General features: G+C 28.0%; 2 protein-coding genes across 6 annotated transcripts in view; one reads left to right on the top strand and one right to left on the bottom strand.

The window, feature by feature from the left end:
• LOC105428626 (sphingomyelin phosphodiesterase) overlaps positions 1 to 13,489 on the bottom strand; it is a 34,502-nt gene extending 21,013 nt beyond the window's left edge. For 3 of the 5 annotated variants that reach the window (XM_089075843.1, XM_089075839.1, XM_089075844.1), the window contains exon 1: positions 9,857 to 10,322. The gene's annotated coding sequence lies outside the window, so the exon portion shown is untranslated. Of the gene's footprint in view, positions 1 to 9,856; positions 10,355 to 13,470 lie in introns of those variants that run through there. The other 2 variants (XM_089075842.1, XM_089075841.1) reach the window with 2 other exon arrangements.
• A 7,550-nt stretch (positions 13,490 to 21,039) lies between these two features.
• LOC105428627 (endocuticle structural glycoprotein SgAbd-1-like) lies at positions 21,040 to 22,940 on the top strand. The gene is made up of 2 exons (XM_011641029.3): positions 21,040 to 21,116; positions 22,423 to 22,940. Exons 1-2 carry the CDS (start codon positions 21,105 to 21,107, stop codon positions 22,798 to 22,800), a joined length of 390 nt encoding a protein of 129 aa, XP_011639331.2. The 5' UTR covers positions 21,040 to 21,104; the 3' UTR covers positions 22,801 to 22,940.
• The last annotated feature ends 1,069 nt before the right edge of the window (positions 22,941 to 24,009 follow it).

The raw sequence follows: 24,009 nt of genomic DNA, 5'->3' as shown, positions 1-24,009 counted from the left end.
GCCTATCGGGGCACGAGAAACTATGCTTCCGGCTAGAAAACGCGCGTAAAGATATTTAATAATATATTGCATTCGCATTGGATCGATCATTGCTGTCGGCTGCTGTCGCGTCGATTTGCATGCGCGTCTCGTTGAATTTTAATTGACGATGGATAATGTTGCGTTTTTCAAGTGATTCCGTTCAATCAGATATTTATGATATGTCTTTCGATGTAGATTATGATTTATTGACAAATGCTTATGATGATGATAAGCTCATATGTAAGATGTCTCGAAATATTTTATCGAAGTGCACAAGCCTGATAAGTCAGACTTAATAAGTATTTCTTTCTACGAGACTCTGATTAAACTTACTTGCATCTTCCAGATTTCTGAATTAAATTTTCTTTAAATGATATTTACGTTTGAAGAGATTGGCTTTTATTATTAAATTTAAAACTTTCATCATAAGGTAGGTGTTTAATCGATTAAACGAAATTATTTAATCGATTAGTACAAATTCAAAAATCAAGTGACTTGTCGATTTATGCAAAGAATGTACAGTTGCATAATATTTATTTCTGCGATATTGACTGTTGCAATTCACGTGAGCTATAAACTTAAATTAATACAATACGATGTTGCAATGCCGAAGAACGGCAGTGCTGGAAAACAATGTTACGACTTCGAAGAGAAGCTATACCGAGAAATAGATGCAGCAGATATTGGTCGGGTAGACAAAGGTGTGCTCTGACATTATACATTTCTCTTCCTTCCTTCCTCTCCCTCTCTCTCTCTCTCTCTCTCTCTCTCTCTCTCTCGCCAAACTTTCCTTTAATTTTAAAAGCATCCGCGCAACATCGTTCACGCTGTCTGAATAGGTAATCGTTGAATCATCGTGAACTCATGACTTCCGCGCGACAAAAACTCTATATTTCTGCAGAGTAAGTTGGATGTTCGAACAATTTTCTCAGAGCATATCCGGCTTTCTAACTAATATAATAATAATTATATAAATAAGTACGTATATGCAATAATATTATTATCATAATAGAAACAAAAAGTAAATGAATTTCATAAATTTATTAAATTAGTAAATTTATGAGTGCGTTATCTATAATTCGAATTCTTTAAATTCTTTTAACATCAAACAAATTATTAGTATAATTCACGCAGCGGCAATTCACGTGTAAGTTAATAAAAAGATTTTATTTTTATACAATATTATTTGTATTAGATTTCTTCATCAAAAACGTGTTCACAGTCCAGTGTCCAGTTCACATTTGCACAATTTTCTGTTAAAGGCATTAAATACGCTACCATAACAGGATCGTTTTCTCGATGAATGAACAGAAATTGCACCTGTGCAGATAATGAATAATATCCTTTACCTATCTGTCTTTGTTAGATGGAATTTCTTTCCATTCCTTTTCTTTCCATTCCTTTTTTACAACTTTATTCATTTCAATATTTTATTGCACTATTGTCGCAACACGAGAATTTATCTCACTTTGTGTCGAATATCTTACAGCACTGTATCTTACAGCTATGTACTTAACAGATTTATTATCGTCTAATTAGAGATAAGATTATTAACTGTTGTAATTCTCAATTGATAAAGATGTTCAAAATACAGTGTTTTGAAATTTTAGAATAATAAGACTATAGCACGAAAATTCGTGAAAAATTAAATAATAAAAGTACACGCTATTTTTTTATTCATAAAAAGTTTTTTTAATAATTTTTTATAAATTTAAGTTATAACTAATCATAAAATATTAATTAAAAATCATCTGTGCGGTAGTATGCTTACAAGTGACAATTAGTTTTATTTAGTATCGGTGATCGCAAAGTTCGATATATCATTGCACACATGACACACGGATGACTTTTTAATTAATTACGTTTATGATTGGTTATATCTTAAATATTTATACTTAACAAACTACCAACAAACTACTTTATAAAATATATTACTTTGTAAAAAAGATGGCATTTTTATTATTTAATTTTTCACGAACTTTCATGCTGTAGTCTTATTATTTTTGAATTTCGAGACATCCTGTATGTATATTCTAAAAATTGTGATTTGTAAGTGTATATTTACAAATGTATTGTGTTAAATAAATTTAAGAAACAATATGATAGAATGATATATGACGTAAAAGATGCATATAAAAGTATGTGAGAACATGTTATGACTAATTGTAAGCTGAGATTTATCGCTATAGCTGACATCGCTTTTACAGAAAAATGAAATAATTCTAACCGATAAGCGGAATAATCAAACAATAAAAATAAATCAACATGTTGTCGGGATCGTAAAATTCCTCTATTTCTTAAATGAAATATTAACGAAGTATTAACATATTAACCTATTATTTTCTACATATTTACATTTTATGTATCTGCTATATATATGATCAGTCAAGCAAATAAAAAATTATATAAGCTAAAAATTAGGAAATACTTAAAACGAAAAAAATTTGTCATATATGGATAATTAAAAAGTTTTATCTTCTAAGTGGCAAAAACGATGGCGATAAAAGCGAATGTCGAAACAAAGTGTCATTCGACCTTTCACTTTTCTTTCATACTTCTCTTGTAAATCACATGGAACTGTAATTTCATAAAAGTAATTTGCAGAAAGTGGAACTTTCCGCGATCTTGAACTTGATTATTTTATGGCGCTTTCGTCGATTTTTACACATGACATTAACCATTTAAGTATCACGCGATATCGCAGTGTTCCTGTTATTAATATTCATATTATTATTAGCGCCACATGACATTTTAGTAACCTCAATTAATTGATTAATCTTTAGATCATGTAATATTTAACATAGAATATTAAATTTTACATGATCTAACTATTTATTAATTTGTTTATCAATGTTTATCAAAATTTTTCATCAATACAACATCTAAATCGATATTACAATTAATTTTAAAAAATTGCTTTTTTTGCTATTTATTTATATATGTTCTCAAGTTTATCGCTGTTTAACAAATTTACAATTTCGAATTCATTGTGATGTTAATTGTCTGTTGTATTTGTGTTATCATTTATGTTATCATTTTTTTTAATGTACAGTAAAGTTTCGTATGCTTAAAAATATAAATTATAACATTAGTTACACAACATTAGCAACACAAATTGTAACGTTTGAATTTGTAGCTTTGAATATCGTTACTTCTGAATGATATAATAAAAATAAAAACGATAAGAAAAAAATTTTTGAAAATTTTCCATATTTTTTTTTTCTCTCTAGTTCATACTAATTGTAAATCTTTTTCTATTTTTTGTTTCATTTTCAGATTAATGAAAAGCAAAAAATCGAGGATGCCAGCAATATATTTTCTTTTACAAAGCATATATATTTTATTGCAGTACAAAGAAAGTATATCTATTTTGTAATAAAAAAAGTATATTTGTGTAATCAGTCAAATAAATATGAAAAACATATACAACATATTCAAAAGTCTAGTATAGTTTAAAAAAAAAAAACTTGTGAAAAATACGTATTTTTCAATGCTTTAGATTAGACTATCCCTATAAAAAGTGAAACGTTCATTACTCCCACGTATTCAGTTATATAATCAAATGTCGACGATCCATCTCCACAAACAATAGGTTTCGCGTTTGTATTCACAGAATGAAATTGAAGTAAACTGGACATGTCAGCATACCATAATAAAAGGTATTGCATACAAGCTGACCTCAAAGTGAGATTTAGCCAAAATGCATTTAATATTTTTAATGAATGCATCTCACTTATATTTAAGCGGGTTTAATTTTAAAAATGCATCTTTTAATTTTTAGATAACAAGTGCATGAGAATTTCATATTTGATACTGCAAATTAAGTGTTTCTTCAGTTATACTTGAAGAATATTTATTTGTTCAAACATTGATAAACGCTTTCCAAGCCATCTTAACAATTATATATCTAATATTCTAGTAAATTAGCTAGTTCTTATTTTCGCAAATATATTGATAAATATATATATAGTAAAAAAATACTACATAATCAATACGGATATTTATATATTGAATCTGTCTTTATCATATAAATAAATACATCTATTAATATTTTCATGTGAAATGTACTCTCTCGATTAGGATAATCAGTAGAAGCGTAATGATTTATAAGGATGTGTAATTTAGAAATACATATACTTCTTTCATAAAAACTTGATAACGAAAGAAATACGTGATTAAGGTCTCTTCAAAGAATACTCACTCCTTCGTTTAACATCTGCGACCTGAATGAAAAATCATGTCAAGCAAGTGTTGTCTTTTCCTATCTCATGCTCGATTATTATCGAGTCAAGCGCGAAACTCACTTGTTTTCATTATATCTTCGTTTGACAGATTCTCAATCAACAATGTATATTTCACTTTGGAAAGTAAGATCTGAGAATGAAAGGCTCGACCTATAAATATTATAATTATAAATAATAAATCACAGAAGTTCTTTTAATCGTATGTAATAAATGTATCATTTCATTAAATATATAATATGATCTATTAAATTGAGATTCAAGAATTTCGAGAAAAATAAAATCATTTTAAATCTCTATAAATTTCTTTTTCCAAGAAAATTAAGTTGCAAAACAAAAAAATTGATAACAATAACTTTTTATTATAAGTCTGTGACTTTCATTGATATTCTTGCATAAATTAAATAGAAGTATTTGTATAATATTTCTATTAAAATGTGTGTAAATAAAGAATATTTTTAATTTCATTCTTAATTTAAAAGTATTAATGTATCTTTAAGATTACGATTACTTCTTTGATTTTGAGCCAAAAAATTCCGACTCTTGAATAAATCTTTCCGACAATGGGGAAAAATCTTTGACTAATTACTTTAAATTTTGATAATCATTTTTCGAAAACAGATATACACATATATCCATATCTTTTTATATGTATATGTATATACACACACATGAAAAGCGAAAAAGATATGCGCATATCTTTTCCGCTTTTTGAAAGGAATCTTCAATAAAAGTTTATCTTTTTCATAATCTTTTCATATTCTTTTTTAAAAGAAAAACATTATGATAACAGTAAGTTATCAAACAGATTTATAAATCTTTTTCCTTTATTGCTTTGTTAATTAATAAATATTTAAAAACAAATAAACTAATAATTTGTAGTTGCAAAGTAATATAGAAGAAAAGTAAAAGAGAAGTGAACAATGAGCAAAAGAATGTAAATTGAAATAAATTTATTTAACAATCAAAATTAATGGAATGTTTCGACTTAGTAAATCGTCTTTAATTATCATAGCAAATGATAATATAAATTAATAAGTACTAGAATGAAAACATAAAATAAAATTATATACGTATATAGAAACAGAATTAATAAAAGTTATAAAAACGGTTCAAAGAAATGTCAAAAAATCTAAATATATAGTTACGAAGAATTAAATATCATACAACTTTTATTTAAAATAATTTATAATCTAAATTAACTTATAATTTATATCTAATTTTTTTTAATATCTTATATATAATGGTTTTTCCAATATATGCTTAAAAAAAATTTGATGACTAATTTTGGAGCAATGTTTTATTTCTTAAAATTCAAAATGAGCATATATAAAAAAATGTGTTTTTTAGATTTTCGTGTTTAATAACATATCTCAAAAGAAATCAAATCGATGCCAAATCGAAGTCACGATATTTTTCTTAGTAAGTCAAACACATTTCCATCGATATCATATCTATCATTCTTAATTATTAACAAATTTATTTAAATCTACATTCTTTTTGATCGTTTTCAACTTATTAACTTTCCTATATTAAATAGATATCTATATATCTGAAATTGAATTGTTTTATTCTTAATTAGGTATATTTCATTTTTAGATTATGATAATTTATATACTGATGATAATTAATACTGATTATCAAAGAAAAAAGAGTGTTTTTGATATTTTATAAGTCTTTCCTATTAATTGCAAATTGTTATTTTAAGAAATACTGTTATTGTATTTTGCAAGAATTTTCATATGTTTTCTCGCTTCTGACATTATTAATCCAGATGAACGCAGTGAGCTTCCCAGCAGGGAAGCTTACTATTTTTTAAATTGATATCATTTGTTATATTTATATTTAACTACAAAAATATTAAACTTTTAAATAACAAATTATATTAACTTTCTTATTTACAAATTCAATTTTCTTAAAAGTCTCGAATAAAAAGATTTATATTATTTCTTCAATTTACTTTTTACATGGAATCATTATTTTAATGACAGGTCACCCTTGTGACATTTCATTACTGATTAATTAAATTATCTTTTCTTTCATTTAGTTTATCATGTCATGTAAATTTATGTTGTATTTAAAATTATTTCTAAGGCATCAGGGATGAATTGAAAGTAACCTTTTTTTTTTGAAAGACATGAAAATTCGACAAAGTAAAAAAAGTTAGAATTTAAGAAAAATTTGTGATATAACAAACATCAAAGTTGCGGATCACAAGTTAGTCTTTGCGAATGCCTTCGCCTTGTGTTTTTGTATGTTACGCGCGCGATGAGGGGCGAGTGACCTAAAAATTGTAAACAGATGATGATAAGTCTGGGACCTCTTTTTCGACATTGTACGACATTGAATAAGTTCAATTCGACGTTTCGTTCATGACCATGTTCCGTGGCCAATACTCAATCGTCTCTCGTATATCCGTGGGTAACCTACTTAAGCTCCTCGCTCTCTCTCAACGTGACGTCACCGAGTGCCATCGCCATCAGTAACTTAAGCGAGACCCTCAGAATTACTTTATGTCCACAAAATTGTACAGCAGCATATCTGATAAAGTATTTAAAATTCAATGTAACTATCTGAATATAGTAGTAATAGATTTGTTGGAACAATTTGTTAAATTTATATTTAATTTATTTTAACTTTTATTCAATTTTAAGTAAATTATTTAAGACTTTTATTACGTATATGTATAAATAAACATTTTTTTAAGTTTTTAACAAAAACTTTGATACATGGAATTTGTGCCTATTTTTATTTATATCTGACAGTGAGTTTATATTTATCTATCGCGAATTGATTGGCGTATTTCTGTCACATTATAGACTTAATAATTTATAACTATTGTTAATAAACAGTTAATAAACAATTGTTAAGGAATTGTTAATAAACAACCGTTAAGGAATTGTTCAATGGTTAATTACATAAAGATTCTTACATGAATATTGCGACGCAAATAAGTGATGTGTACAATACATGCAATCCATGAAGATTGCGTTATATCAAAAACACTACAAACAATTTTATCAGTTACTTCATACTTTTAATCAATAATTTCTTGGGAATGATACTGCAGTTATAAAAGAAATTTATTTCGTAAATGTAACTCTTGCATCAATGATTCTGACAATGTTTGTGACAATCAGTGATTCACTCATTATGTTGTAATTGTATTTAGGAAAATAAGAATTTTTGTAAATAGAGCGTTATTATTTGTTTTGTTTTTTGTAATAAGACTTTTCTATACTGTATCTTTCCTTTTGCTGTCTCATTATAAAGTTTACTTTAAATATAAGAAATATTATTATGATTAATTATATATTATCATTATTATCATTATATATTATTATATCATTATTACTTTATTTTAAACATAAGAAATATAAAAAGATTATTAAAGCAGCTATATAAAATATAGAGCTAATATAGAGCTCAGTAGTATAATAGTTGCAGTATGGTTTGGAAATTTTACTATTTAAATTAATTAATATAACATTTTAGTACATTATTAGCCTTAAAAATTTGAATTTTTTGCAATTTTCTTTGATATTCATCTCTTTATATTAAGATTCGATGCAAATCGATTTTTTAAATCATTCAAATATAAGAAAAGGATTTCATTATTAAAACAAAATTTAGAGTAATAAAGTATAAAATTTATCTTTACCATATAGCAAAATAGGGAAAGATGATAAGAATTATTCTAAGAACAAAAATAAATCAATACACAAACAAGCAGGGTGACAATTTATTAAAGCTACATCTCATTGTAAGTAGTTAATATAAATACTTTAACTTATTAGTCAAGAGTGTTCTTCAGCTGTTGTAAAAAATCAAAGTATGAAAATATAAATAAGTGATATATATAAAGAATAGAAACAAAAAATAAATAATAGGGCAAACTAAAATCTCAAACAAATTTGTATTATAAGTCACATCGAAGAATCAAACTATTACTAGCTAAATAAATATTAAAGATTGATTCTTCATATATATACTTCATATATATTTTATATCTCAAAGTTAGTAACACAAAAGAAGTTCAAAAATGTATGAAATAATATCAAAAATTCTGCATCAAGATAGAAAAATTATAAAGCACGTTTCTTTTGTATGCGATATTGCATACAATGATTGTAGATAGAGTTTCCTGGTTCCTGAATTTCTCCACTTTAAATTCCAGACTTGTACACGACAAATGCGATATTTATATGTAAGGCTACGGATCGTCTTCGACATTTCCTATGTTACCAAAACTCCAATTTTAATATTTATATCTTGCTGCTGTAGATCATGTAAATGATTACGAAACGTTAAAAGACGTATGACAATAATTCGAACGTAGAATAAATTTATCTATTGCTGCGTACATCTCGGAAAAGCAAAACAAATGCTTTATATTTTTTATCTGATTAAATTATAATTTAATTTTTATATAGTGAAAAGTGAAAAAATACGCAACGAGATTATATAGCAGAAGCAGCTTATTATTCCTCAGAATGAAAGAATAGGTTGTCATAGGTCTTCCGTCTGTTATGAATCTTCTTTTTCCATACAAGTTTTTCCGAACAGGAGTAAGTCGTGGGCGTGCATGAAAAAATTGTCAAACTCCACTCCATTGTAAACAACACGTGTCGATATTATTTGAATATTCATATAGCAGCCTTTTCAAGACAAATTCTAGACGTATCATAGATAGAGTTAATATTAGTCTGCAATATAGATAGTGCAATATAAATAGTGTCACGTATATGCACGAACGTGACAATTGTCCTTCATAATTATGTAAAGCGTATTTATGTAATACACGTATCATCTGTTTAATGAAAATTTTAATAAGTCAGGCACAATTTTCTTCTATTACTATGGTACGGAATATTTTTTCAAAAATTTCTTTTTGTCATGTAAAATATAAATATTAACAGAGTGCATTGAGAGTAGTATTAAATTAAGATATTTGATATGGCAGAGATATTAAACATAAGGTACTTATCAGAGTTACAGTTTTGAAACACAAAACGCATGAATGCAGCACATCCGCTATCTTCTCGCTAATTAATCTTAAGAAGAATAATTAACGAGAAAGAATGCGAAACGTTCTAACCTTCAATGTTTTGTTTAAATTACATTCGTGTTATAATTGGATTTTCATTGTTATTAAATTAAATTGTTTAAATTATAAATAAACATCGCTGTTTCGTAGATATTTTTCATAATTAGTGTATAATTAAACGGACATCGCATAAAGCTTTCGTAAAAATATGTGGGTGTAAAATATATCTGTTCTTTGTTCATGAAAGAACGACTCGAAACTCACTTGATTACTCACTTTGATTATTCTTGAATTGGCTGACAAAAACTTAATCGTTATCCGTCTAATGAAATTTAATAAATGGTGCAATTTTAATGATAAAGATAAATATTTTAACACAGATTTATACCTTATAATGTTAAATTTGAAAAAAAAATAAAGATTGTTTACATTAATTTTTAAATAGATGTGTATTTTTGTTGGTAAGATCTGATAAAACTCTGATAAAATATTGAAAACCCGCAACAAGATAAAAGTTTGTTTTGTTTTACAAAGATAAGATACTCACGACTTTTGAAATACGAAAAGAGATCCGTGCTGAGACATAAAGCGTCAGACCGAGCGTGCGTCTAGATAATAATGAAATCACGAGAAGGAGAAAAGAGAGAAAGAAGATGAAAAAAACAAAAAAAAGAAAAGAAACGAGAAATTTACTGGGATCCACCAAGGCACCATCGGCTGACAGCTGATCTATCATAAATCAAAAATCCGCGACATCGTCTGATTCGTTTGTATTTTCTCGTTTTCACGTTTTCTGGATCGTCCAAAAAAAAAAAAAAAGAAAAAAAAAAGAAAAAAGAAAAGAAACGAAAAATAAACAAGGGAAAAGAAAAATAGGAAACGAGACGAAAGTCACTCACGCGTACGCGACGCACACGCGTGCGGTCTCTGGCCTCCGTTCGCGTACTCCGCGCTACCACATGCCAGCCGTGTCTTTCGTGCCGAGCGTACGGCGGTGAACTGATTGCTCGCGGAGTACACTTGTTCGCTCTTGTTCGCTCGCTCGCTCGCTCGCTCGCTCGCTCGCTCGCCCGGAATTCCCTACCAGCTGTCCGACGCACAAGCGTCAACAATTGGTAGACGCATCTCTCGGCGAGCCACGAGCCGTGCAGCGGCTGAATCAGATTTTCAAAGAGAAAATCACGTCTACTCCCTTAACCTTTCACATTCGAATTTTTTCGAGAAGGGGAAAAATCAAATGGAAGAGAGGAAAACCGGTTTAATTACACGGATTTATGAAAAGTTTTTTTTTTCCCTCTTGTTATGCGATTAGATGCTTTTTTTTCTTTTTTTTTCTTTTTTTTTTTTTTTTTTATAGATTTTGGACATTAAAACATCTGATCTTCAATCTGATCTCTAATTGTATGTATCATAGTAAAATTTTCAAAATAGCAAATTGCAATAAGTGAAATACACAGGATAAAAAGATCTTTAATAAATATAATTATGTAATAAATTACAATTACTAAACTAAGATTATGAATACAGCTACTATAGTTACGAATATAAAAATGCATTTTTATAAGAATAGTTGCAACACTTTAATTTGTGATGAATTTCGGAATGTATTACATATCTATTAAGAAAATTAGTTTGGAGATAACTAGAAGAATTGATATGAAGATAACTAGAACTAGGAGAGGAATTCTTTAATTGGATATCTGTTGCATTCCAGAACCTATAAAAAATAAAAATGTTGCAACTATTTTGTTCACTGTATCTGTCCGTTCGTCCGAGTAGTCTGAAACACAAAAAACAAGATATATTATTATTTGTTCAATGTTTCTTTGGTGTGACTTTCGCTCCAAATAAAATTTCTTAAAAAGAAATTTGTGTAAAAAAAGATTCGATTTCTCGTGATATTTCCAATATTTTAGTTTTTTTCACAAAAAGATAGAATTTATTATTTAAATTTTACTTTAGGTTTTATTATAGGTTTTAGGTTTATACTAAAAATATAAATTATTTTGAATTAACTATGAGCTGAGATCGATTCGATTATAAGTTTTTAAATTTAACAGACTCGACAAATACGATTTCGAGAAAATACATTTAAAGTTTTGAGTAGTATCAATTATGTTTTCTCATACAGTTAATTTCAGGCTAATCTGTTATTCCTTATTCATAGAGCAGACTTTCTACTTTTTCAAAAAATTCGTACAGCTTCTTTTGTTTCGATCGACAACATGAGCATTTTTTGTGATTTCAGCACGTTTGATCTCGATGCGAGTCAGTTTGTCTACATAATCAGCAAACATTTTGTATTGTAGTAATTATATCTAGCATTTCTATAACTTTTACGATAACTATGTAACCCTCTTTGATGCTTCCTTTTCATAATAATATTAGCTCCGCTCAAGCCAAAGTTAGAAAGAACTGCATTTGAAAGACTATCGAATAATCGTAAAACGTTACGTTATAAACGCATTTTCGAAAAAAAAAAATATATATATATAAAGGTTATTGTATATCTAAAAAAAAATCACGTTTTCTTTGTATTTGGATAACTTCTCTAAATATAAAGAGCTCCACGTGTTCCAATCCCGCTTTGACTATTGGTGATAAATCGCTTATTGGTCAATTCTTCCAATTTCGAAATAACACTATAGGAACATATTCTTGAAATGTTGTATTATAAGAATATGCAAAAAATTTTAATTTTTTGAAAGTTCTAAATCAGGATTTTTTTCTTAAAGTTCTTTTTATTCTGTATTTCACTTTTTTTTACAATTGTGATATATTTTTGGCTATATTTGTAACTAGAATTTCGATAAACGGATTTCAGATATATGTTTAATGATTGTGAAATTATAAAAAGACATTGAGATTTTGCAAGATCTATTTTAGATGAAATTTGAGATCATCTTTTGTCGCTCTTTTATTTTTGGGATGTTTAAAATTCTCTTAATTTTTATTAAGAGATAATTAGCTATAATTAGATATATTTTATATGCTTTTCTATTTACAGTTATATTTTCTTTTTATATATTCTTTTATAAACTATACAATTTGTTATTCTTAAAGTCCTAACTTAAGATACGATTATTATAATGTATGTCTAAAAAAATATCTTAATGATTATAAATGACATCTTATAATAATCTAATGTATGTTTTACGTCCCGATCTTGGATTTTGTGTTGTCTGAATTAGAATTAATATTTACACGACATAAAACAAATATTTATATAAAAACGATTTATTGAAAATAAAATATTACAATTTCTTAAAAAAACACAATATTAAAGGAACATCGTGAATTCTTAGTTTGAAAAATATATTATTATAATTAATCTTTAAAAACGTATATTACTCGAATATTTCGAGGTTTTTACAGCACGTAATTAAATCATATTGTAGTCATTTTTCATAATTTATTATTAACCGAATAACGATAATATATTATATGTGTATTGCACTAACACAATTTTAAAATGTCTGTTATTTTTTTATTCTATAGCGACTTTATAGTTTCTGAAATAGTAGTTTTATAGTTTTTGAAATAAACTAATTTTAATTTTTCTTTAAATATTTTTTTTTAATAAATATAATAAGCTACGATTATCCTTAATGTCTCCTGTTTCTATGCAACCCGATCATATTTCTTGTATTGATGAATCACTTAGCAGATGTATAAAGTTATGAAAATATTTCAAAATGATCGAATATCTCATAAATAGTACGTTTATACTAAGAAACGTTTATTAAAGATGCTTTTTAAAAAAAAAAAATATTTATTTGTTATAATTTTTAAATGTACACTATTATGTATATACGATATAAAAATCATTGAGAAATTATCATAATTATCATAACTAAATATCAAAAGATAAAAAATTAAATAGAATATATTCTTGATAAATATATACAAGGAAAGTTAAAATGAATGATCAAAGGAAATCAGCTTTTCATCCTATGAGATGCATTACCGACTGCACGTTTAATTGATTTAGCGGCATATAGATATCGATTGCGTGCTGATCTGAATGCGAAGTACAAAGCACCAAAAAGTCCAAAAATAGATTAAAATATTACGTTGAATTGTGAAATTCTATTTTCTTTAGAGAAAGAAATATTTTACCACATATTTTTTTGTAGTAATAATGGAAATAATAATGTGTACCTTCTTTATGCCTTTCCGATTAGGTGCCTCCAAAAGCCTGAGAGCGGTCTTTTTTCGTGGGATCGTCGAAACCTCTGTACACTACTGCCAGTACAATCTATTTTTAAATTTCAAACTACGTAGCCACGTTTATTTTCTGCTGCCGATAAAATAGTATTTTGATATGGCGTATTTTCGTGCTGCATCCACAATTCATGGAATCAAAAATATACTTATATACTTATATAATTACATCTTCACCTAATTTTTTTTTGTTGTAGATTAAAGTACAACCAAAAAATTATGCGGGGGGGTATATAATTATAATATATAAGTATATTTTTGATCCACGAATTGCGGATGCAGCACGAATATGCATGCAGAAGAATGCAATTTTATCGGCAGTATCGGAAAATAAATGTAGCTATAATCGGTATTCACAGTCGGTTCTTATACTTGCGATCGACTTAAGATAACATTTCAACTCATAGGATAGCTGTATGAACTTATTATTATTAAGAATCTTAAATATAAGAACTGAATACCGGCTTATAAAGCTAGTGCAAAAATAAAAAAATAAATGTGCTGGCGATAGTATACAGAGAGTTTCGAAAACGATCCCACGAAAAAGACTGGGATGACTGTTTCTTGTTTTTGTTGTAGGGTTTAGAAACAAATGTTTGTTATATAGTCATATTATGTAAGAATATATGTAGGTGTAAAAAAAAATATTATATATTGCATGGGAAACTCGGCAATTACAAGGCATATAAAAAAATCTCGGTAACATTAAGAATCAGCAATATACCAAGAATAGGTCTCTAAGAGTCTTGATCTATAGAAGGAAAGAAAAAGAATAAAGGTTTACTAAATGTATTATAAATGTATCATAATTTTTAAGATGCACCGACAGATCTTGGAGTTCTTACACACACACACACACACACACACACACACACACACACACACACACACACACACACACACACACACACACACACACACACACACACACACACACACACACACACACACACACACACACACACACACACACACACACACACACACACACACACACACACACACTGTGTATGTCTGTGTATGTCTGTGGTTAAAAAAGTAAGATTCACCAAACGATAATAAGAAATTTCAAGGTACAGAAGCCACATGGAAAAATCTCTAATAGACACTCATCATGGAAGTTTATGATCTCTATTAGTTACATGAAATTTTCATTAGACATCTATTAAAAATTCATAGTTCCGCATTTTTAATCTGCATTAGACTTTCATTAGACATATAGACATCTATATAGACATCTTATGGAAGTTGTTTCAATCAATTATGAATGTTTTATATAACTTTGAGAAATTATTAATAAACATTAATAATTTATTAATAAATATTAAAAAAAGTTATTATTAATAGTTATTACATTTAAATATATTGTATTATAATTGAAAGACTACATAAAATCATTAATTTTATGTAGTAACATTTTAAACTCATTAATAATAATACTGTAGAGTAATCAGAAAAAGTTAATAAAAAGAATTTTTTAATTCTGTACAAAAATATTTCTTTAAAGACATAAAGCTACAATTAGACATTTTAAATAAAATAAAAATTAAAAGCATGTGCTTTTCAGAAACAACATATTAATCAAAAGAAAAGCAATAGAATAATGAACAATGAACAATGAAATAGAACTTAAAATTATTTGTATAATTAATCGGTATATCATTGATTTAATATTTACATATAATTTTGATATGAAATTTCTATTTGTTGCAATAAATATATATACATAATAATAAATATATAAATAAATATATAAATATATAAATATATAATATAAACAATATAATACAATAAATATATAAACATATATAAAAATGAGACAGAAATTCATGTGTCATATATTTAGTAAAATTACATCATTGATATATTTACCACCTAATTTCAGTTCCTATCTCATGTCTTTTGCTTTATTTATACATTTTCGAGAAGCTATGTCGTAATAATTGTATTGTTGTGACATATCAAATAATAAAAAAATTTATATTCGAATAATAGAAAATATCAGATTCTCTCAAATTGTTGACAAAACATTTTTATAGGCTATATTATATCCAGATATGTTATATATTTCAATTTATGAATATTACAACGATAATGTGGATATCTGTACAAGATTCAAAAACATTTTATAAATTATCATTATTTATACGTCTTAAAAATGAAATTTTTAAGATGCTTTCTGGATGTGCGTGTTGTCTGGAGTATATATTCAACATTTGAAGATCACACATACATTTCAAGAAGCAGTCCTATTTGTGTAACGTTGGAATAATTGTAACCACGTTACTGCACCTTGACGCACGTTCTTTTCATATCATTTTAAAGTTGAAACTGAAACAGCCTTGTTATACCCTATTAGTTACTTTTAGCAATCATTTTGATAAAAAAAACTTTTTCCATTTTCCATTGTAATTATTTATTGGAATAAAAATTAATTACTTTCAAGTACAGAAGTGAATAACCACAAGTTGCGAATGTATTTATTAAAAAGAATGTCTTTATTAAAAAGAGAAAAATTATAGGTTTCATGCCTATTAAATGCACACAGGTCAATTGTTTATTGTAACTGTCACGTATTCATCTTATATGAAGTCGTGAGCTCTATGGATGTTACGTCTTACGAATATATAATTGACACTTTAATCACCTTATGCCATATCACGCGATTTTATACTAAAATGATTGTTGATTGATGTCTAACGATACGCCGAAGTTTAACTTGATGATACTCAAACGAGCTCTTCTGTTCAAGCGATAATTATTTCATTTCTCATTCCTATTCGTCATCAATTGCATTATGCAAATAATAATAAGAATGTTTTTGCGAGATATTTATCTCAGTTGCATGATTAGAGATTAATAACAAGCGTGATGAAATGCTTGTTGCTGAATTGTTGATATTCTAACAAAATAATTAGATTTATTAAAAGTATAGAAGTTTAATGTTACATAAACATTATATAAATAATAAAAAGATTTTTTATTCAGTATAATTTGACTTCGATGATGCAAAAGTGCGTAATGCTGATGATGTACTGTCTTCGATCAACTGCGCGTCATTGCCTCATTTAATTCAGTTTTCTAACGCAATTGCATATAATAATGAATGGCATATTGTCAGTTTCATAGAATTATAAATGCACAAGCAAATTATACATCAGATTATGACGCGATCTTCGTCAAAATCACGTTATATCATTCTATGAATAGGACACACCTTACGAATCTCTTTGTATGTATTTATTTATTTATTTATTTATTTGTTTAAGACAATTGCTATCAGGATTTTTAGTAAAATTTCACTAAAATGTTTTGACTAAAATGATTATTGTTAATAACTGATTTATTGATTATTGATTGTCACAATAATAAAGTGAAAAGTAACAAAACTGTAGATATTTTAGACATTATCCTACAGTTATAACATGCAAAATGAGATGCAGTAAAAAGATACGAAAAAAAGAAAATAATCTCTACCTTTACATAACAGATATTTGCAAATAAAATTAATAGAAGTAAATCATAACAGAAGTTGTATAATAAAATATGAGACAAAATGATGAAAAAAATGATGAAAAACTATTGAAAAAATTGTTGCACATACGGTCGGGTAAGATTTTGAGCACTATTTTTGAGCTATTACTATTATTAAGATATTAATGAGGAGACATAGTATTCAACTACTACATAATTAAATGACCGTAGTTACCGTAGAACCAAAGTCTAAAATAATTTATTGAATTTATTTAATTCAATTAAAAAATAAGCGTTTAAGATCTTGCCTGACTGTATGCCGTGATTCTTCCTATTGTCTCTATGAGACACATTCTAATTATATATATATATATATATATATATATATATATATTTATTTGATAGAACTATTATAAATAAAATATAACTTTCTCTCTCATTTTCTATGTCTCTCTTTTTTTATGATTATACACATATATTAACAGAAAAAAAGAAAGGAAAGAGAAGAGAAGAGAAGAGGAGAGAAGAGAAAAGAAGAGAAGAGAGAGAGAGAGAGAGAGAGAGAGAGAGAGAGAGAGAGAGAGAGAGAGAGAAGAGAGAGATAGCGTTTACGATAATAAAAAAATTATTTGTTTTGCATAATGACATTTGCGAATTCTATTTTATTATGGCCTCCAAGGATAACAAGACAGATAAGATTAGCATCTATTAATAAAGAATTCGGAAAGATTGGATCGCTAATTAACCAATGATTTTTTGATGAAGTCTAAAAATGGTAGATAAAAATGCCTACAATGCTATATAAATATGATAATGCCTATCATTCATAAATTTTTGCTCAGATATTCCCATTGAACGTCACATATAATCCATTTCATCTTTTAAATATTCAAAATCATTTCACAATTTTGATACACAAATAATTTAATCTTTTATATCACAGACATTAGCTACTGATTTACATCTCTTCTTCAAAAGTGTACAAATACACGTTTATTATAATTGAATAATTTTAATTATAAATTAAATAGCTTATAATTAATTTATTCTATTTTAAAATTATTAAATTAGTAAATAATTAAATTAAATTTCATATTACATATATATGATGGTATACGAGAAGTATTAAAAGATTGATGAGCAAACAACATTTTTTTCATGTGTATGTATTGCACATCATTTATAATGGTAAGAAAAAGACAATGTTGCTTCTGCATGAATAATTCTCTGTGTGATTAATTTTGGCATTGAGAATCATGCGCATATCATTTTTACTTAACATATTCATTAATACTAAATATACCTGACAATTATGTTAATTATGTAGATATAGATCAATGATATAGTATTAAATATTCAAAATTTTTATGTATTAAAAATGAAACAAAATTAATTAATAAAAATAATGATTTTTAATTTATATTTTGATTTTTTAATTTTTATAATTGATTAATTATTTTGTTAAAAACTTTAGTTGCAATATAGTTTACACGGCAGAAATAATAAAAAAATAGCACAAAAAAATAACTATATGTTTTAAAACTGATTTCTAAAATATTATTCTCTATGTAATATCATAAATTACATTAAAACAATTGTGATAGATCGATTAGGCCATTATTAACATTGGTTATTTGTTTGCCAAATGGATAAATCTGCAACAGGGATTGATTGAGATTCAATTTATTTGAATCCAAAATGAATTAGAGATATACTACATAATAGTTTACAATGCAGAGATTGTGAATCAAGAAATTTTGATATTATAGCAATTTATCATCGTACATAATTAAGTCATCATAGCGGCATTTATGATAGACATTTATTCACACCGTGTTGTCTAGTTCAAAGAGAGAATTAATTAAACATAGTCTCACATGGCATCGAATGTGGATTATAATTGCCCAAGAACTTTATAAAACAATAACATCGTGAATTAACGCAAATTAATATATGCACATATGTGTGTGTGTGTGTGTGGGGGGGGGGAGGGGGGGACGTACAGGGTGTCCTTATATAAGTGGTTTCCTTTATTTCTTTTATTAAACTGCAAGAAGATTTAATAAATATAATATCAAATTAAACGATTCCAATTGAATTTTATCAAAAATACAATGATTACAACTGACAAATATTTATAACTGACAAATGTTAAAGAACAAAAAGGAATTTATAACTTTTTTAAGATAACATGAATATTTCGATATAATAAAAGTTGCAGCATTTTTTCTAACTAATATATCGATGCATGATATAATAAAATTATTTCCATTAGACTAATGCTGTTGATTCAACGGCATTTTTTTCTCAGCGTACCAAAATAGTACATTTCATTCAAGTATTCACGGAATTAGAGATAGATCCAAGTTTCATTCAGAAAATTCTGACGCAAGAGTGGCCGAGCACTACCATTCAGAAACAATTTGCTTGAGTAATGGCCATCGTGGAAGATCGTAACATCGTGTGTAATATCGTCGAAGGAAGCACAAGGACTCCAACTGCGTTTTATCTTTGTTTCTGCTTCGGCGGCGCGTCCCGCGCGTTCATTCCTCTAATGTTCATCAACGAACAGTTGCGAACGCAATAATTGTTCTTGAGTTGCTGTGAGAAATTCGTCTCCTCTTTTTCGAGTTAGTAGGAAAAAAAAACGATGGTTGGCCTTCTGTGCCTAGGTATGAGACATTCGTTCTTAGGCAAGGTCGATGTCGCAACGCCGACTCGTGAGGACGCACCTTGGATTTATCTCTCGTACGAATTATCGGCTGCCAGAGGATTCCAAGACGACGAAACTCAATGTAGAAAAACAGTTTTTAAAAATTTATTATGCATACAGGTATTTCATATTCAACGTGACAATTTCAGATAAAGTATTAGTAATACCGAGTTAATTTGCGTATTACAAGGTATTAAATTATCCTTTTTTTTTTTACTCATCGATTTTTGCATATGAGACTTGACATTTGTTGTATCCATTGCAATCATGACGCAATCTTGTTCACGTGGATTTGTTTGGAAAGATGTAAATGGGTAAATGGGAGGAGTCCATGCGCCGACAAAGAGACAAATAGGGAGGGAAAGCACGATCAGACATCAAAGTCTTCAGCAGTTTCCGTTTATGTGCCATCTTTCGCGGCTGATCATTCTTAGTTATGATTTTATGACTCAGGTACATTGACATTAATTTTACTGCCGTGATGTCGTCTTTTAATACTTTTGCAATTTGCCACTACCTGTTACAACACACAAACATCTTAAATTATTGATACTTTTCTTGTTTTTGACTCAATTTAAAGTTGATTTTTAATGCTTTAATATTTCAAAAAAATGTAAAATCTAATTTTTTATATTAATTTATACATTAAATGTATATAATAAAACATTTAATATATATTAAAAAGTTTGGTATTTAAATTAACTATAAGTAAGTAAGTCATGGAACAGAGCGTATTTTTTTCTTATTTGTTAAAGTAATATGTACAGCATCTAGATATTGTGCATCTGGATTTATCGAGATAATAAAAAAATTGCTTTCCATAACAACGAGTTTGTTTTGCAAATAAGATTTTTCTAGAATGACATTTTTTTTTTAAAATTCACAGAAATATCTGAATTTCCAAATCACACTAAGCGCAATTTTATTATGGATGAAACTTTCTAAATTGCGACGCACGCTAGGGGCATCATTGTTATCGAGATTCGTTTGCATTTTGCTCTCATTATGCATTATGTCACGTGAACGATGAGTCTGAAAATATTGTATTGAATAAATGATACAATGTCAACGGGTTTCTTAATTTATTATGCAACCGATCAATTTAGTCGTCGCGCGAAAAGGTCAAGACTTAAGATTATTTTTGGCAGAAGATTCTATTTAATTCGAGCCATCTCTCTTGCTCCCTCCCTCTTTCTTTTTGCCCTTTCTCGTCAACGTGGCTGAGCCAAACTCACAGGCTTTTTCTTGTTTTCGGATACCATGCGATCAGAGAAAGTGGGGGATCACGGTTTCGTATAAAAGCGCATTCGAGTTTTATAGCAATCACACTCGAAATCTCTCATCACGTTCCTTCCATTGAATTGACTGATTCGAGCCACTCAAAATGAAATTTTTTGTAAGTTCTGCACTTGTTTTCATTTCATTATTTTTTAAATTTAACTATTTATAAGTAAATTTGATCCGTAAAATTAATATTTTATCTAACATCATTAATGATATCATCATTAATATTATCATTATATTTATTATTAATATTATTTATAAATAAAAGTAAAATTTTAATCAATTTTTTAAAGATAGTATAAATTTTTTTAAAATTTTTATGAAATCTTAACTAATTTAGTTTGATTTACATTTGTTAATATAGTCTACATATATACGATTTCGATATATACAATTGAACAGCAGCTTTTGAATTTTTAGTTTTTTTAGATTCGCCAATGCCAACCATTCACTCGGAAATAATATTTTCTTGGATTTCCCCATTCGTTTTGATCTTCTCCGATTATTACAAATAACAGCTTGTTGCGATCTTATGATCTAATTAATTCTTGGTTAATGAATCGAGAGAAGAATAGAGTGTTTATTGCAATAACAGATTAAACGTAATAAATTACTGTTGATTATATTCGTGTTGAGAAACGGCGGACCACTAATTATTTGCCTAGATGAACTATTAACGCTTATCGCAAGATTATTTAACACTTGGATAATATCCAATCTTCTTTTCACGATTTGCTACGAAACCTATAATCTTTTTTTGCAGCTCGCAAAGTAGCAATTTTTTTGCTTTTTGTACTTTCCGGTCAATTATACTAATTTTAGATAATCGACGAATAACACTATTGACTTTCAAATAATGCAAATTTATTATTTAATTAGCAGACCTTGTACATGCCTGTCATTTAATAATATAATCACAATAATGTTTTATGAATGCGCTTATTTAATAAAAATTCAATAGTTTTCAAAGGATTTGTATCTTTTTCAATATTAATTATTTTTTTCTTTTTATTAATTTTTACTTTTTTAACTATTTTTTTTACTTTATATATATATATATATATATATATATATATATATATATATTCAGCGTGATAAATTTTAATCAATTTTTACACTTTTTTAAAGATAGTATAAACTTCTAAAATTTTTATGAAATCTTAACTTAATTTAGTTTGATTTACATTTGTTAATATAGTCTACATATATATATTTCGATATACAATTGAACAGCAGTTTTGAGAATTTTTAATTTTTTTCGTGATAAATTTTTTCGTTTAAAATTACCGATGAAAATTCCTAATTCTTTACTATCTATTTATTATAATAATAAATAGACGAAGTTAACAATTTTTATTTTCAATTTTACATTCACTCGTTTCTCATTATGCTTATTTTGACTTTAACTTTTGTTTCAGATTGTGTCCCTCGCTCTGATCGCCGTAGCTCTGGCCCAGCATCCACACCAACCGCACGTGGCCATCCTGAAACAGGCGCAGGATATCTCGCCCGAGGGATCCTACCATTACTCTTATGAGACTGAGAACGGAATCGCCGTTTCCGAACAGGGCGCGCCGCGCTCCGTTGGTCCCGACGGTACTCCCGCAGTCATCTCTGAGGGCCAATTCCAATACACCGCTCCCGACGGCACCCCGATTGCCCTCCAGTACACAGCTGACGAGAACGGCTTCCACCCTCAGGGTGCCCATTTGCCGATCGCTCCAGAGGTACCCCAGCAGATCCAGAGAGCTATCGCATACGTTCTAGCCCACCCACAACCAGAAAGCCAGAAATAAATAGTCCAGAAATAAATAGCGACATGACATTTAGCAACATCTCCGGACAACGGGTCGACTACTTCTCGAACTACACTCGAATAATAGAGTAATTAAGGTGTCTTTTTGATACATAAATACAAATGTTTTCTTACAAAATATTTCGATTTTTATATTTATTTGCCAAATCCACTGTAATTTGTCAGAAAGAATAGGTCAGGTCAGAGAGGTTTTATTTTTTAGAGAGACATATTTTTCTAGCTTATATTCAAACAGCAAAACAATTAATTGGCACAATAAAATGTTAATGATCATATTATTTTTGTGAAACAACAATGACTGCTTTCATCTAGAACTATTTAATTTTATCTAGCTCTATTTAAATATAACAATTTATTATATATCATAAGAACTAAAGAAGAGATCTATAAAGATTTTTTTACTCGAGTCTAATTTGTATTCGTAATGCTAATGAATAAGCCACATTCTTCGGAGACACGTTAATTTTAAATCATAACTCTATAGGTCACGTAGATTTCGCGAGTTCTGTAGGAAGGTCACGATGAGATATTTTACGATGTCTTTTTATGTATACATGTTTCCGGCTGGGAGTCCCTGGCATTTATTCTTACGCAACAAGTACAACCACGTTACACCACCATGCCAGTTTAGCATTTTTCGGTGACATGGAATTTCTATTTGTAGAGACATGGAGCAGATAAAAACGTCTGAGAACGATTCGACGTAAAAAGTACAGTTTTCATTTCACATTCATTCGATCCAATCCAATTCGATCTAAACTTTAAAGATGTTTTTGCAATTCCCCTCGGAAAATTAGCGTCTTTCAAGGAACTAACGCCGCATTCTGCATAAATTGCCTCGCAATTTCCTTGGGATCCGGACGAAGAAACGCGGCAGAATCGCTCGATGAAGGAAAAAAACGTAGGCGCGAACGATGAATATTAATATTATCGAGAGAATGACGGCAAAATTCATTATCGCCCAAAATTAGTATCAAGGCTAGAGTAGTCGTTTTACGCTCGATGAATTATGATATGATTTACAGATCTATTGTTACGCGATTATAAGCTATGAATAGAAGCTACATCAAGAAAACAACTACATTGTGCTTACGCTTGAATAGAGTTTCCTGTTTGAGAATATATTGCGAGATATCAGATAAAATGCAATATATTTGACAAGAAACACTCCAAAACTAAAATTTTTTCT

Source organism: Pogonomyrmex barbatus, unplaced genomic scaffold (genome assembly GCF_055798465.1).
Source record: "Pogonomyrmex barbatus isolate J1 unplaced genomic scaffold, ASM5579846v1 scaffold2, whole genome shotgun sequence".
Classification (NCBI taxonomy): Eukaryota; Metazoa; Arthropoda; class Insecta; order Hymenoptera; family Formicidae; genus Pogonomyrmex; species Pogonomyrmex barbatus.
Note: the sequence above shows the minus strand (reverse complement) of the source record. Positions and strands in the feature narration are given on the sequence as shown.